This window comes from Cydia splendana, chromosome 12 (genome assembly GCF_910591565.1).
Source record: "Cydia splendana chromosome 12, ilCydSple1.2, whole genome shotgun sequence".
NCBI classification, from domain to species: Eukaryota; Metazoa; Arthropoda; class Insecta; order Lepidoptera; family Tortricidae; genus Cydia; species Cydia splendana.
The window spans coordinates 10,493,461-10,510,288 of NC_085971.1; the positions used below are offsets into that span (position 1 = coordinate 10,493,461).

Here is a 16,828-nt window from a genome sequence, read left to right on the forward strand (position 1 = left end):
ATGGAAAGCTATATGATTTTAGCAGTTAATGTATGCGGGTGGGTACGATTGCGTCGTATGTTTTACGACATTCGTATTTGCGCCCCGGGTGACATAGGGTACATTTTAATCGATTTCCAAAAAGGAAGAATATTCTACACGAAATGTTCCTTAATTTTCGCATCCCCACGTGATAATACTAACTAATAACTATACAGTTTTTCTTTTATTCATCAAAGGATAAACACTATTTTAAACCACCGTGTTTGTAGGTATGTATTGTTGTCAATTTATATCTATGGACGTCATAACATAACTCAATGTTTGTAAAGAATAGGTTGATGAACATTTGACCTCGAAAAATATTATATGTAAACATTTCAGTTTCAAATCAAAATAAACTTTCATGTTTGCCCCCGGTAAACAAAATCGCGGTAATTGTATATTTAATCTCTAATTTTTTTATCCGTTTGAGTAGGTAGGTAAGGTGTACGTAGGTGTACTAGTATTTAATGTAGGTAAGTAGAAATAGCGTCAAGAGAGGAATTTGGTAAGATCAAATATTTTATCATTCCGCTTATATACGTCCCACTGCTGGGCACAGGCCTCCTCTCACTCGCAAGAGGGCTTGGGCTATAGTCCCCACGCTGGCCCAATGCGGATTGGGGACTTCACAATACACCTTTTGAATTTCTTCGCGGATGTATGCAGGTTTCCTCACGATGTTTTCCTTCACCGAAACGCAAATGGTAAATATCAAATGATATTTCGTACATAAGTTCCGAAAAACTCATTGGTACGAGCCAGGATTTGAACCCGCGACCTCCGGATTGAAAGTCGGACGTCATATCCACTCGGCCACCACCGCTTTTCAGATCAAATATTTATAACATTAATTTGGTTACAATACTATTAAATCATAGGTTACTTGCAACCATTAGGTCCATTGGTAACAGTCGCCTTCAGATATATCGGAGCGGCCGAGGTGTTCAAAAATATCTGAACACGCACTCTAGCGCCTCGCCTTGACAATAGAGGTGCTGAAGGTATTTGTAACCACCTTTGCCGCTCTGATATATCTGATGGCGACTATACAATCTGCCTAGGTACTTTAAATACAGTATTCGGACAAAAATAGATACTTATATGTATAAGTATTTTATTTATTTATTTAAACTTTATTGCACAATAAAAATAAGTACAAATGGTGGATTTAATGCCTTAAGGCATTCTCTACCAGTCAACCATAGGGCGAAACAGAGAATCTCGAACGTGGGTCCAGTAAGAAAAATATTTAAGAAAACAGTAACTACACTAGGTGTAGACCACACCTAGTGTAGTTACAAGTGTTACAACACTTATAGTTGTAGACCCAGCTTACCCCTACTTTTTACAGTACTGTTCTCGAAAGGTAACAAACAGAATTGAGACATGCATTTTGTACTTATGTCTATTTAGACATTCTAAAACTCCTCCCTTCCTCGCCAGTCGGATAAAAAAGGGTCCGGCTCAAGCTTTACCCTCCCAGTCAAAACCTTTATATACAACAGTATACCTATTGAAGGTTACGCCGAATATCACTGGGGATCAACCGTCTAGAGGAGAAACGCAAATTTAACCTTATTCGGACTTCATCGTAACTCGATACAATGGCTCATCTCATAGATATGCGTACATATAAATCCGTTCGTAAAAACACTGTGAAAATTAAATGAAAGTTTTTTACTTATACATACCAAACTGTCAAATCATATAGGTTTCCATGACAAAACACAGAACTTTCAAGAAATGAACATAAAATACTGTCATCTTCACGCTTGCCTTTTGTTATAGGATAAGTAAAAATGTATGTTGAGAAACGAGAATTCCCGGTTCCGAGACTGATTTTGTATGGACAATCAGTGGATACCGGGAGCTCATCCTAATTACAATCTCTTTGTAATATGTACCTGGGTTCATCTCCGCCATGGCAGATGATGGCGATGCGCTCGGCCTGCGCGGCACGGGGGGCGAAGGCCCCGAGGATGTTGAAGGGGAAGCGTCTCTCCATGGGGTCGTCGCGGCGGCGCTCCACCACGCAGTTCATGCGGCCCCTGAAATTTACACATTCCTTTTTTAAGGCAGGGTAACCAAAGTGGCAATCCAAGTGGCAGTGGCAGCCCAGTCTTGCCGCCTGATCAACTTAAGAAAATAGAGGAGTCTAGAAGACTCTATTTTATAGTTTGTATTTCTATTTTATTTCTAGTTTAAACTTTAGTTTTAATATTATATTATTATGATTATTCTTGTAACAGTTGGATAAATTAAACATACAATTAGGTTAAAAAAATAATAATACAGAAATTACTACTTAAATAGGCATTAATAGTTTTTTCGATTTAATATCTTCTTGTATCGTATTTTGAAATAAGACATCTATTAATTAAGTTGGTCTGGACTTGGGTTAATTTGGTCTAGTTTTTTTTATTCAATGATTACTACCTTTTAATAATCTCAATAACAAAATAAACATAATATAGGTATTAAGGCTCCAGTGGGAACATATATCGTAGCTTTGTGCGGATAGCGGCTGTCGTACAATTCATGAATTTAACATCCAATTGTGTGAAGATAACCTCAAGGTACTATAACGACTCAAGCCTAGAGATATGAAGGTGTATAAAAAAATAGTTGGAAACATGTTTCTTTGTTTAAATTTATTACTTTGATGAGTAGTTCAGGATAGGTATTTAAAGTTAGAACAAGATAAGTCTGCAACGATTTTGATAGCACACGCAGTGCAAGTGTTATTTAAAACGTCAAACTTCTATGGAATTATGACGTAGGTATAAATGACACTTGCACTACCTGTGCTATCAAAATCTTTGGAATATTAGAAGCTAATCAATATAATAGTTGTATCCTATATTATATGTCCGTATACTTTTGCCATCTGTAAATTTATTCACACGTTTTTGAGCAAAAAAAAACAATCGGATTTGACGGGTAGAAGTGTACTTACTTCTGGTTGTTGGCCAGGAAGGCGCCAGCGAGCTCGTCGAGGTCGAACTGGATGGGCAGCTTGAACATGGGTCGCACAGCATCCAAATCCTCGTCGTCTTCAGCCGAGCTGTCCGACTCGGAGCTGTCGTCACCTCCCTCAGAGTTCGGAGCATCAAACTTCGGATTGACATCGTCAATTTTCTGAAAAACAAATGACATCAATTATTTACTTGCACGAATGCCAAGGTGGAAAAACCAGTCTTGATTAACACGTATGTCGGGCGTATAAATAGCGGCTGCATAAATAATTGTATTGTAAAACCACGTAGGTACAAGTCTCAGCAGGTACCTCTATCTGATTCACGACTGCAATTTTAAAGTCGTGCATTGGTGCTTTATTTTCTCATTATATTAACATTACTTAGCTAATTTTAACAATAAACATTTCTTGGTTTTACGAAAATGATTTCGGTACTTGATACCGGGCTAACATAAAATTCGTGCCCACGAAGCAAATTACCTAGGTATGATATCAAGTGAAGTCTAAGGCAGTCTACTAAAGCCAGACTTCGCTTGACTCTTTACACTGGATGTGTATGAGATTGACAGCGCTATGCACGTATATAGCGATGTCCCGCTCGTATATCGGAGCAACGGATACAAAACATTTCGTACAAATTAATTCGGTGTTTTATGGTCAAACAGTTTAGGTGGCACGTTTCAGAATTCTATAGTAAATTTATCAAGCACCGTAAATTTAGTTATTAAAATTTGCTGTAGGTATTCTGAGAGTTGATCTCTAGATACCTTAACTTGATATAAGGGGTCATCCATTAACCCTTTACCTACGGGCCCTTGAATCACTCCGTCACCGCCCAATACGGGCATGTTTTGGCGAGAGTCAGCGGTTAGGCATAATTTCACTTACTTGTAACTTTTGAAGTATTACAGCTACGTACTTGAAACTTCACATACACAATAATTATAATGTGTTTAATCAATAAATAATCACTTGGAGTAATAATATTCACTATTTGTTCTGCTATCAAGCAATATATCAGGCACTAAGAAATTGAAGATTTTTAACTTACTACTCGCGGATTTCACAAGTTTATGTTTAAGAACATTAGTTTATAGTATACTTAACACGAAAATAATGAAAATAATGCATAAAAATCAATCACTTACAACGTTGCATAAAAACAATTTGCCACTTATGGAAAATAGTGATGTGCGTCTATCGACATATTTGTCGATATATCGATAACCTAGTAAATGTAAAACTGAAATTTAACAAGTTATGATTTTGATTAAGTTCTATTGTACCTAATAATAATTTCATAACCTGTTAAAATCCAATATTTGAACCAAAAACGGTAAAAAAACACTAAAAATAACACTCCAAACACTCCCACGCCGTACTCTCATATCGACAATAAGTCGATGAAATTTAAAACATCACTATTGTCCGCCATATTGAGTTCAATTAATAGCACCTCTGCAGTACGGGTATCAACCCCAGTTGCCAGCAAAAAAGCGGTAATTTTAAAATTACGTTTATGTCAGAGCCATCTACCGAAATACTATGATATTTTTTTCTTTGTATCTATACTAATCCCAGTGCATAATGTGACCGCTATTACCAAGCCACAAGGTCTGGTTTTGATTGAAAAAAATGTTTAACACAACCATTACTTCGATCAAGTTGACACCCGTATACTGCAGCGGTGTTGCCTTACTGGCAACTCTGGTTGACACCCGTAGGTAAAGGGTTAATTACGTCACACGAATTTCTAGGTTTTTTTTACCCCTCCCCCCCCCCTCCTTGTCACACTTGGTCACATTTGGCAAACCCCTCCCCCCTGGTGTGACGTCACATTTCTTCAACGAAATCGGCAATTATTCATTTAATATTATATCCAAATATTTTTGACAAAAGAAATATTAGTAATTTTATAACCCAAAACTGATTAAGAAATAAAATTAAACGAATAAAAACGATTATCGTTTCAAAAACATGTTATTTAAATGTATAATAGCGTATAAAATAATTTAAATAAATTTTCGGTTACTGATGAAGTTAAAGTGACGTCACAAAGTTTGTGACTCCTCCTCCCCCTTGTCACAACATGTCACATTTTCTTGACCCCCTCCCTCCCCCTAAACGTGAGATGTAATTAATGGATGACCCCTAACCTGATATAACTAACTAAAATGTCATTCTATGGAACTTGCTAACTATGTAAACAAAAGTCACTAGTAAATTAATCATTTTTGACAGTTTCAATATGGCGGTTTGTTTACATAGTTAGCAAGTTCCATAGAATGACACTTTACCTGCTATATACGTAACAAATTCATATTACGATTGCTCCATTGCTCTCTAATTGCGAACACTTAAATCGAAAAACAATGAGCGTAAACAAACATCTCTACATAAAAAAACTTGCATCAAATTGCATCAAACAGTCAATGAAACAGCATGAAACATGAACGCTAGATCTCGTTCTGTGCTGTTTGCCGGCCACAATGGCTCGGACATCCTGTCCGAACAATGCGCCCGCGCGCCATTGTTCCCTCGCTCCTAATATCACCCGCAATTAAATTGACACCGACTCTTATCACTTATCAAAACATGGGCGGAGTCTATATGCTGCGAAGTCATATCATTTATAGTTTTTTAAATATCCGTGCGGGTTCTTACGCTAGGTTATGTAGCACATTAGGCATTTTGTACAAAGGAATATTGATTTTCGAAAATGAGATTGTTCGATTAAAAGTGTATTAGGACATGCATCTTTAGGAATTTCGTACATTAGACATTTTGTTTTTCGATGTTCTGTCTTTAGGAATTTTGTACTTAGGATATTTGATTTTAGAAATTATGCTACATAACCTTACGCTAAATCTAAAAATTAGGGAGCGTCAAAAAATTTGATTTCCACCGGATTGCCTAATTTTCAGTCTTATAACGTAGTATACCCTATAATGGACGTGGAACCGGTAATGGGACAAAAAAACCACAAATCCTCTAAAATAAGTACCTATCTAAAAGTAGTTTATAAACACTGGCTATATTTTATCATAAATAAGAGTCCTAGAGCTGCTTCAGTTTGAATTTTTAATAAATTCGGTAATATTTTAAGAAATTGGCGTCAACCCAAAAGTTGTCGTGTCACTGAAAAAAAATACCACTAAGAATTCTTAACAACTTCGCTAAAAGAGGTGAGTTAATTTATTAAATTTTAATCAATTAATACTTGATGAAAACTAGAATGAGTTTTTTTAATTGCATTTACCATGAGATAAGGTATACAACACACTATGTTTGTGACTCCACAGATGTAAAAAAATAGTGGTATTTGGCCCAATCCCATTATAGGAGCTGTAAAACTGCATACCTCCTATGATGGGACAATTTACATAATGATGTTTGCCATGCCATAATTTCATGTGTAAATAATACAGAAGTAAAATGTAGTTACGAAATATGTCAACTAGGAGGTATGCTCGGACTTCGGATAAATTAATATCGTTTTTCCAAACTTTTATTTAACTTGCCCTGTTAGTTAGTGTGGGTCAAATCTTGGTAGACCTTGGTATTTGACCCACTTTCCGATTTCCGATTGAGTTGAAATTTTGTATACGTAATTAAGTAATATGCATATCGGATGATAATGCAATATTATGATAACATGGACCTAATCTGATGATGGAGACAGGAGGTGGCAATGGGAACTCTTCGATAAACGCTAACTAATTGTGTTTGGGTATATTAGAATTGTCTCGATGGGTCTAATACAATAATAATTGTCTGTGGAAAGAAAAATACATTCAGCGATAAAAGCTTATAACAATAATTGATTTTTTTGCCATAACTAACAGGCGTATTCGGGAAACGAGATAATTGCAAGATTAGAGACGAACTAGAGATCTTTGGGATCTACATTAGATATCGAATAGATGTGACTTGGATATCTAAGTCATAACTTGTGGAAATCGGTCAAGAGGACGCCCAGAATCGCGGAAACGTCAAATTTGACATATCTACCTTACAAATATCTTTAAATTATCCATATCGTAACTTCTTGATGTCTAATAGATATCTAATTCATTTTCCGAATCGAGCCGTTATTCCCTATTTCAATATTTTATACTGATAGAGCAATGTCCATTATAGGGGGTCCATTACTGGATTTACGTCCATTACCGGGGTTCCATTACTGGAGCTTTGGTGTCCATGACTGGAGAAAAAAAACATAGTTTTAATTTGTTAAGTATGTGGAAACTCATCGCAGTATCTTTGATACAACACGCCTGAAACATGAAAGACGGATAGGACATACATCTTGTGACACGCTAAGCGGTAGACCATTTACTCAGGGAAATATCACAAATACTCCAAATTTCCTCTTAAATGTCCCAGGACTGGTGCTGTCACCTTATAAGTAGTACTTTTATTAAGGGTCATGAAGAAAAGGAAAGCCTAAATAATTCCAGCTTCCCCACCACGGAAGAAAGAATGAGCGGGCCGCGCTTTGTGTTCCCCACGAATATTTTAGACGCGCCGCCTCTGTTATATACCTACCTAGTGTTACTTCTTTGGAGACACTATATAACACCAAGTTTTACTTATTGCCATCACTACGCCTTATAAAACAAAGTCCCCCGCCGCGTCTGTCTGTTTGTGTGTTTATATGTTTGTTCGCTATAAACTCCAAAAACTACTAAACGGGTTTTCATGCGGTTTTCACCTATCAATAGAGTGATTCTTGAGGAAGGTTTAGGTGTATAATTTGTTAACCCATGCGAAGCCGAGGCGGGTCGCAAATACTAAATATTTTATAGAAATAACTACCGGCAAATGTTGCAATAGCACGCAGTATGTTGTGACGTTCCTCGTTGATGACTTTCACGACTTCAACGAAGTCGCGGGCAGAGGCTAATATTAATATATTTCAATGCTGCTTGCAGCTACCACCGCTTTCTAATAAATATCTACACGATCGATAAAAATAAGGAAGCAAACAGGCTACTATATTAATAATCCAATTAGGAATTTTCTTTTAACTACATCGGTCGACGCCGGTCGTAACTGTACGTACTTATGTAGTGAATGCAAATGGGCCGGTAAGACGAGGCTATCAAACGATAATTATGGTGTTGTTGGTCACGTGTTGAACGCTTTATCGACAGGTATCCACACACAAGTATAGCCGCACCACGCAAGTGAGTAGCCGGAAATTGAGGAAGTTGAAGAATGGGAAAAGGGCTACAGAATGAGCAGCGCGTATTAAGCCCTTGATACACGGTCGCCGACAAGCCTTCAGACCGCGTGGCCTTGGTCCGCCCCGGACCGTGTAGACAGTTGTTTCCAACAAAATTTGACCAAAACTGACCAAGGACAGACCAAGGTCAGACGGTTAGAAGGCTTGTCGGCGACCGTGTAGCAAGGGCTTTAAACGCGTTGACGGCGTTCCACCAGCGTGTCGTTTACCTAAGGGCGGTTACAAACTAGCGTTTTTTCTGCGCGTACGGTAGTTTCGACCACGATTCGGCGTTACGCGCTTACATGCGCGCTATATTTCGTTACATTTGGTATATAGGTACCTAGGTATAATGTTACACGCCTAAGCCACACGTTTTTTGAAGCGCGTATAAAACGCTAGTCTGTAACCGGCCTAACGCTACTTTTTGAATTTAGTCCTGTAAATACGAGAAGGCTAATTTTTAGCCTAACTATAACATATTAAATCACCATACTAAAATAACTATAAAATTAGGTATAGAGTTAGGTTAACGACTCTCAAGTGTCATTATTGTTCCAGATAACCATCATATACCTCAAAAAACGTTTTACCTGCCAAAACAGGAAAATGTATATTTACCTACCTGCCATTTAAGGACAGCCTCTTAACAGCCGATTTTTCTAATCTTATTTTTTTATCTACACCTAGGTACCTACTATTTACAAAGCAAAAACATTCGACTTATACCCTACCCTTAACCCAACCGCCTGCTACACTGCAATTACCAGACGGAATATACACTGTCAACAGTGAGGATACGGCAAATGCACTACTTAACACCTTTTATCCAGACGATGATAAGAACACTGACACTACTTATCAGCTTAACATAAGAAGTCAGATACGTGATCTTCCTGACACCCCGGATGAACCACCGTTCACAGTGACCGAAGTCTTAGAAACGCTAAAGACAATAAGCCATAAGAAAGCGCCCGGATCCGATCACCTGACAGCTGATATCTGCCTGGAGGTCACTAAATTGTTTCCTGAGTCAATTACTGCCATAATGAATAGGTGTCTAGCTCTGAAGTAAGTACTTCCCCAGTCCCTGACTGCTGGAAAGTTACCACCACAAAAATCATCCCTAAGCCCGGCAAAGATGATTATACAAAGACTTCGGCATACCGCCCTATTGGCTTGGTAAAGGTGTTCGGCAAGCTCTTAGAGAAATTAATTATAAATAGACTTGTTTTCTATATGCATGAAAATAACTTTGTCATCCAGATACAATTCGGGTTCAGACTGCAGACATCTACCACCAATGCAATCCATCATGCATTGAATGTCGTCGACAAAGCTAAAAAGGACAAGAAACTGGTGATTGCTGTTTCCTTAGACATCAAGGCTGCGTTCGACAATGCATGGTGGCCAGCCATCTTCAAACGTCTCAAGCACCTAAGATGCCCCAAAAATATATATGAAATCCTCCTTAGCTACCTGACTGACAGAGGGGTACAACTTGCATTTGCGGACTGCAACCACCAGAGGGTGCATACAGGGGTCTGTCGTTGGCCCGGTTTTGTGGAACCTAATCCTGGACGACCTATTGGTAATTAATTGGCCAGCTGGATGCCATATACAAGCATACGCCGACGACATACTCCTTGTGTGCACCTCCAAAACGATCCCTGAACTAGAGCGTGTTACTAATTCCGCACTACAGATGGTTGAGGACTGGGGGAACAGCGTCAAGCTTAACTTCGGCCATGAAAAAACTCGGATGATAGGATTTACTCAAAGGGCAAAACTCGCCAAAATAGTTATGGGAACACACCAAGTGACTTTTACTTCCTCTATGAAATTGTTAGGGATAACTATTGATGAGAAGCTAAGATTTACATCTCACGCTCTAACCACGATGGAGAAAGTCAAAAAGCTCTTCTACAAACTGCAGACTTTCATCAGTCCAACATGGGGCGTGCATCCAGAAAACACTCGCACCATTTATGAGCACGTTGTAGAGCCTATTATGACCTACGCGGCTTCGGTATGGAAAACGGCACTCAAGTACAAATATGTAAACGGGAAACTATTATCCCTACAGAGGCTCTTTGCAATCAAGTGCATACGTGGGTTCAGGACACTGAGCATGGCTCTCTCCATAACCTTAGCTAAATTAACACCACTACCCGCCAAGGTCACATATGTGTCAGAAATAGAACTCACTAGAATCTACGGCCACGCATCATTTCTGCCGGATGACCTACGAATAGAATCGCCCGTGACACCTGGGGCCCATCTTCACCCTGTGCATAGGCACAGAATAGAGTACCAATTACTCAACACACAGGAAGAGCTTGTTGAGGCGATTAGTAGCCACAGTGAACCACCTACCTCATCTCGAATCTGGCATATTTACACCGACGGCAGTCAGACTGATGACAAGGTTGGGTCAGCCTTTGTCATCATAAAACCTAATACCCCAAACAACCCGATTGTCAAAAAGCTGAAGCTTCATAACTGCTGCTCTGTCTTTCAGGCAGAACTGCTAGCCATCAAGGAAGGCCTCCGATTTGCACTCGAGGGACCGGCACACCCCCACAAAATTCTCGTGTTTAGTGACAGTAGAGCGGGGTTAACCGAACTAGCAAACCCCAACAGCTACAATAACCTTGTAAACCACATACATAAACTGATCGAAAGACACAAAGAACACACCACAGTACAGTTTTTCTGGGTCAAAGCTCACTGTGGTATCCTGGGCAATGAGCTAGCCGATACCGCAGCCAAGTCCGCAACCAAACTGCACCGTACACCTGATTACTCCAATGTCCCTATCAGCTATATTAAACTAAAACTTAAAACTAAACTCGCGGAAGAGAAGGCACTGTTGTACAATAACTCAAACCACTGTAAATACACAAAAACATTATTTCCCACTCACGAACAGCCAATAGACTACGTCAACAAAAATTCACCTACCTTTGCAACAACGCTATATCTCAGCAACCACGGGTTTCATAAGGTTTACCTCTTAAGATTTAAAATCGTAAATAACGACCACTGTCCCTGTGACCCTCCAGAACAAATCAAACAAACATTGGAACACTTATTAAATGAATGCCCAAGGTTTGCAGCTCAACGAATTAATCACGTTATAACATGTCAAAACTTACATATAGACCCTAGCAATATACAAGAAATCCTCAGTAAAGAATCAACAACCGAAAGCTTTCACGAGTTCCTTGAGTATATAGTTAAAAATCTGAAAAAATTCAACGGTACCTAATCATAATCACCAAATAGACAAACCTTGATATACCTTACCTTTTCCTTGCTTATCCAAATTACTCTTCGCAGTGCATAGAGTTGATCACACGATCGCTTCTTGCACTCATGCACTGTAAACACATAGGTACACTCAACACACACATAACACTTCACAACTCATCACGTACTCTACACTGAAATCTTTCCCGGATCACACAACTACACACCCAGAAACAACGCGTATACCGATAGCGCCGAGTTTCTGGGAACAAACACTTTACAGGGTGGAGGGGTTTAGTCCGTAGGCGGCTGGGAGGAAAATCTCCAACGCAGCCGAGTCGGGCATGCTGGCGGATACCGGGCGGGCAGTATCCAATGAGGATTACCTCCACCTCTGACAAAAAAAAAAAAAGCAAAAACATTTTCCTTTTTGTGTTAATTTCAAAACCGCAAAATAAGGATAACCACGCAAAATTGCAGAACGGAGTTTTCCTATTATATTCAAGTATAAAAACAATTTTGCACGACTAGACTATACAGTCATTATATACATATAGGTTTCGACCGCGGCTTCGTCTATCTGCTCTTATACTTACTTGGATGTAGTGTTAGGGCGGGATGCAGCATGTGCAAATCGAAACACTGATTAATTTCGAGACGAAAGTGGAGGACCCGCGCGAATTCGCCTTTTCAGACAAACGTAGTCCTCATTTTATTCTCTGGGTTTTAACATAAATATAGAAAATATTATAACACTATTTGTTGTATATCAACCACAGCTATGCCCCTACGTTTGATATTTTTCAATTTTTTTAATTATTATAAGAGTTATAGAAGCATTTAAAAATTTGTTTCAAATTGGTATTCACTTGAAAAAAGTCAAACGTAGAGGCATAGCTAAGGTACATCAAATTATGTAAAAATATTTTCCATAATATCAATATCTAGAGAAGAAAATGGGGACTACGTTTGTAGGTATGTAGAAACAGCCGTCCCCTTTCCTCTTAAGTATGACGACGTCATCCAGTTTTAATATACTATTACGAATTCAGTTAAGAGAGTTTGATGCATGCGGGTATTAGTGCCTAGCTAGGTTAATTATGGATTGAATTCTAACGACATCCACGCGTACAAATTCGCGTGCTGATGCTAGAGATATGAAGATTGAAAAGTGGGTTTATATATAACCATTATAAAATAAATATGGCAGGTTATTTATTGACAATTAAATCGCTTGCAGCATGCGCCACGAATTGGCTAGTTATGTAAATAATGACGCAAGCCTCCAACCATTCATTACATGAGAGAACATAACCACGTAAATATGCATTGTCTATGATAGTTAATAGGTACTTAACTATTAACTTTATATCTTTGGCTTAAATTAAATAGGTATAATGCTATAATTTATAAATTGGAAATGCTCGTTGTTTCTGATATAAGTAAACTAGACTTGGAATTGTTTTTATCCAGGTGCACATTTAGAAAAGTCCTAGTCCTGTTCCTTCAAAAGAAATTGAATGGCTGGTATTCAGGGAATCCATTATCCAGATTTCACTGTTTAAAGCGGACCACCAAACGAGTCATAATTTTTGTTCGGCATTTAAAATTGTATACAGTCAGTGAACTCCATGAAATCTTTAGTGCTTTAGTACGTCGTTACTGTAAGCTTTGTAACGACTCTCCTATCTGACTAATTATAATTACCGAGGGGAGTTTTAATGCTAACGTTTAAATAAGGTGCAGCGTTTGAACAGAATATTTCAAAGACATAAGTTTTACACATTAATTAGAGTAGAGATATAGTAGATAGTTGCCACTTCTGGTCCTTCTTGGATTGTCTAAACAAAATCCTACCTATCAACAGAGCATACCAATAACCAACCAAGCTACCAATAAGAAAAATATGGGTTGTTCACACATCAGCACATCACACATACCAAATCATATTTCGGTCAAATATGATAAAAACAAAGTACGATAGTGTTTAACTATATCGAATAAATATTTAACAGCTAAGTAAATGCGACTGCAAAAATAAATCAATTACTTTAGTCTCGCAAGTCAAAGAGTTTTAATTAAGTAACACGCCGATCTGGATTTCACCTACAATAACCGGTCATATAGCACGGTATTAGGTACCATTTTATGTACTGCATTTACCCTGCATCTTGCCACTTTTCAAATTTATAACGAACTAGTCAAGTTTGCTACGGAGCTCAAACTTATGACGAGTTACAATTGGGTACTTTCCTATACTTAAAATAAATTATTTCACGCCGTGCACGAAATAAAGCATCTGATAATTATTAGAAAAACATATATAGCAGTTATTTTTAAAGATAATTTCTATTTAATAAATCGGATGGAAGTATAAAAAGTAGGTTAGTTGACTGTAACGTCACTACACAATACACAAGTTTTCATATAAATTCCATATTAGCAAATCGTTTTGACAGTTCTAAAAAAGAAGCTGATTTGACTAGTAGGAAAGTAGCCAATTACAACGTACGGGCAATAGCGTTTGCGTAGCTGATACTATCCCAAATAACTAAAGCAAAGCTGTCGTATGCTACAAGTGATGTTTCGCCGAATTAACATGTGCCGTTGAAAGGGGCTTTGACTACCAACACAGGCTAGCCTGGCTTTGAATCTGGGAATATTGTTTAATGCCGAATATTGCTGCTCCATTCGGCAGGTCACCAGTGTACTGCCCGAAATTCAGCACTAACTATTACGTAGGTAGTAATAAATAGAGTGTTTTACGTTGCAAAATAATCGAGTGTTGTAGAATAGGTAATAAATAATAACGTTTACCAGATCATACCTAAAACACGATCGTTATCTACAGAAATCTGCAACATTCCTTACGGCATTAAGTCCGCCATTTGTACTTATGTATTTTATTGTGCAATTAAGTTCTAATTAATAACATTATACCTAAATACTATCAATAATAAAACTGTGTTTTTAAAGATAATATCATCATCATCATCATATCAGCCAGAGGACGATAATATATAGACGGTAATTTTAGATTTATTCATACCTAAGCAAAATTGAGCCCACAACAATGAAACTATTCGGTAATGTTATTTATCATATATGCAAATATATTTTAAACATGTTTTTATGAAACACGCATATACAATACGAATTATATTCAAAACATGCAAAAATATTTACTATATACCCTTTTCGCCATAAGGTGCTTTATCATGCCAGTTTTTAGTAGCAGTATACATATAATAACTATTAAATTATAATTTCTTTGATTCCCACACAATATGTCAAAAAAATCAATATTATGCCAAAAATGCCTTACATCATTCTGGAAAAGAGCTGATACTCTTCAAATTGCTGGATCGATTTTTATCAAACATAGCTAACAACTACCGCAAGGAAACGCGCTTTCACATTTAAAAAAAAGTGCATCGAAATCGGTCCATCCGTTAAGAGAGTTACGATGCCACAGACAGACAGACATTGGCGTCAAACATATAACACCCCTGATTTTGCGTAGGGGGCTTAAAATGGGATTTACAACTTTTAGAATGCATATATGATTAATAGTAGTGATAAATATAGAGTGGGCAATAGAGAATACAAATAACTGCATCCTGATTTAACGGAGCTTTTTTAGTTAAGACTTTTAACATTACAGCAATATATGTGGTATCATTAAAATAATATATAAGATTTAAATTACCACTTTCTTTCCATTAAGCTACTTGCGTGACAGGTTTAGTGTCAAGCCTCTTTAAGTGAATATGAAATCGTGTAGATATTGCTTAAAATTGGTCAATTTTGGCTCGGTAAGCAATAAAACGATAGTAGCTTTCACGCAGTGCAACTGCGGTGCGGGTTCGGTTATTCTCCTCGCTTATTGGACGCCTTTATTGGTGTATTTATCACGAATATTTTTTGTTAAGTTATGCATATTATTAAATATATCACCATCTAGACTACCACAATATAAGCCTTATCGAGCTATGTCAATTTGGCTAAGATTGTCCCATAATATTAATTTAATTAATATATAGGTAGGTAGAGTCTGGCTACTGAAATTTTACACAAATGTTTGGCGGGAAATTCAAAAAATCTTGGTCTGGTCACACTTTGTCTAGTAAGAATTATAGTTTTGATACTAGACAATATTTATGATTTTCTGTGCACACGTAAGGTACTAAGGAAATAAGTAAAATATACATTTACGTGCACTCAAAGTCAGCTCACATAATTTCTACCACTATTTTAAGTACAGTCAACGACAAACACATATGTTTACGTTGCAATGTTTAGATTTTATAGATATTTTCCAGAACTTTTAGTTTATCGGTTTCTTTATACACTTGTCCTGTTTATGAGATTCAGGCATTAATAAATTCACGTACTTAATCAAAGTAAGGGCTTGTGCACAAATCACGCGAGGTTCGATAGGGGGGGTGGGGGTCACGAATAAATCACGAGAGATCACGTTGGGGGAGGGGGGGTATAAGGAGACCTCACGTGTATTTTTCTACAGTGAACGAAACTAAGAAAAAATACCTTCCACATGAGAAGATACTTTTTCTCGGTTTCGTTAAACATACATTTTCAATCCGCACTTCAAAATAGCGAGTCTATTTTACGATATTTTGGAGCGCGTGGCCTTGACCGGTCGGATAGAAAAATTTCATAAAAATACACGTGAGGTTATGTGGGGGAGGGGGGGTTGCCAAAAACCTCACGAAATATCACCAAGGGGGAGGGCGGGGTCAAAAAGTAGCCGAAAACACCTCGCGTGATTTGTGCACAACCCCTAATAGGCAAATGTTAGTACTAAGTACTTAAAGTATCAAAATATTAATAGAGCACCAACCTACTAAATTGTTTACGACTTGTAAACATTGCAGTTTTTCATTTATACAACGCTTCACGTCGACTTCGCACATTGTCGTAATTATTAGCTTAAATAATAGTTTGCGGACCTCACTCGGTGCAGTCATTATTAACATTATTTAAAATAAACGCCTTATAAACCGCAAACAATTTGAATGAATGCCATAAATTGACAACAGAATTTTAACTTTTTTTTAAATCATAGACAATTGGTGATACAACAAGGAAATATTTGTCAACAAAATTTGGCTAGCCAGACTTTACTGGTTCTCCTAAAGTGATGCGGACGCAAAGCGATAAAAATGACAAACCAAGTGACTCCCGCCCGGCGAGTGAAAGCTATGACTGTGACATCACACATCACTGCGCTTCATTGAACATACAAACAGCTAACTACAATGCAGAAGGTACAAAGGATTTACTTAGCCGCCTTGTTACATGTACATCTGTGCGTAATCGAATTCCGA

At 37.7% G+C, this 16,828-nt stretch overlaps 1 protein-coding gene across 1 annotated transcript in view; it reads right to left on the reverse strand.

The window, feature by feature from the left end:
* LOC134795527 (uncharacterized) overlaps positions 1-16,828 on the reverse strand; it is a 92,981-nt gene that overhangs the window by 40,509 nt on the left and 35,644 nt on the right. Inside the window, exons 4-5 of the mRNA XM_063767415.1 lie at positions 2,981-3,162; positions 1,929-2,072 (exon numbers count right to left, since the gene is read on the reverse strand). Coding sequence (XP_063623485.1) covers positions 1,929-2,072; positions 2,981-3,162 — 326 coding nt within the window. The remainder of the gene's footprint in view (positions 1-1,928; positions 2,073-2,980; positions 3,163-16,828) is intronic.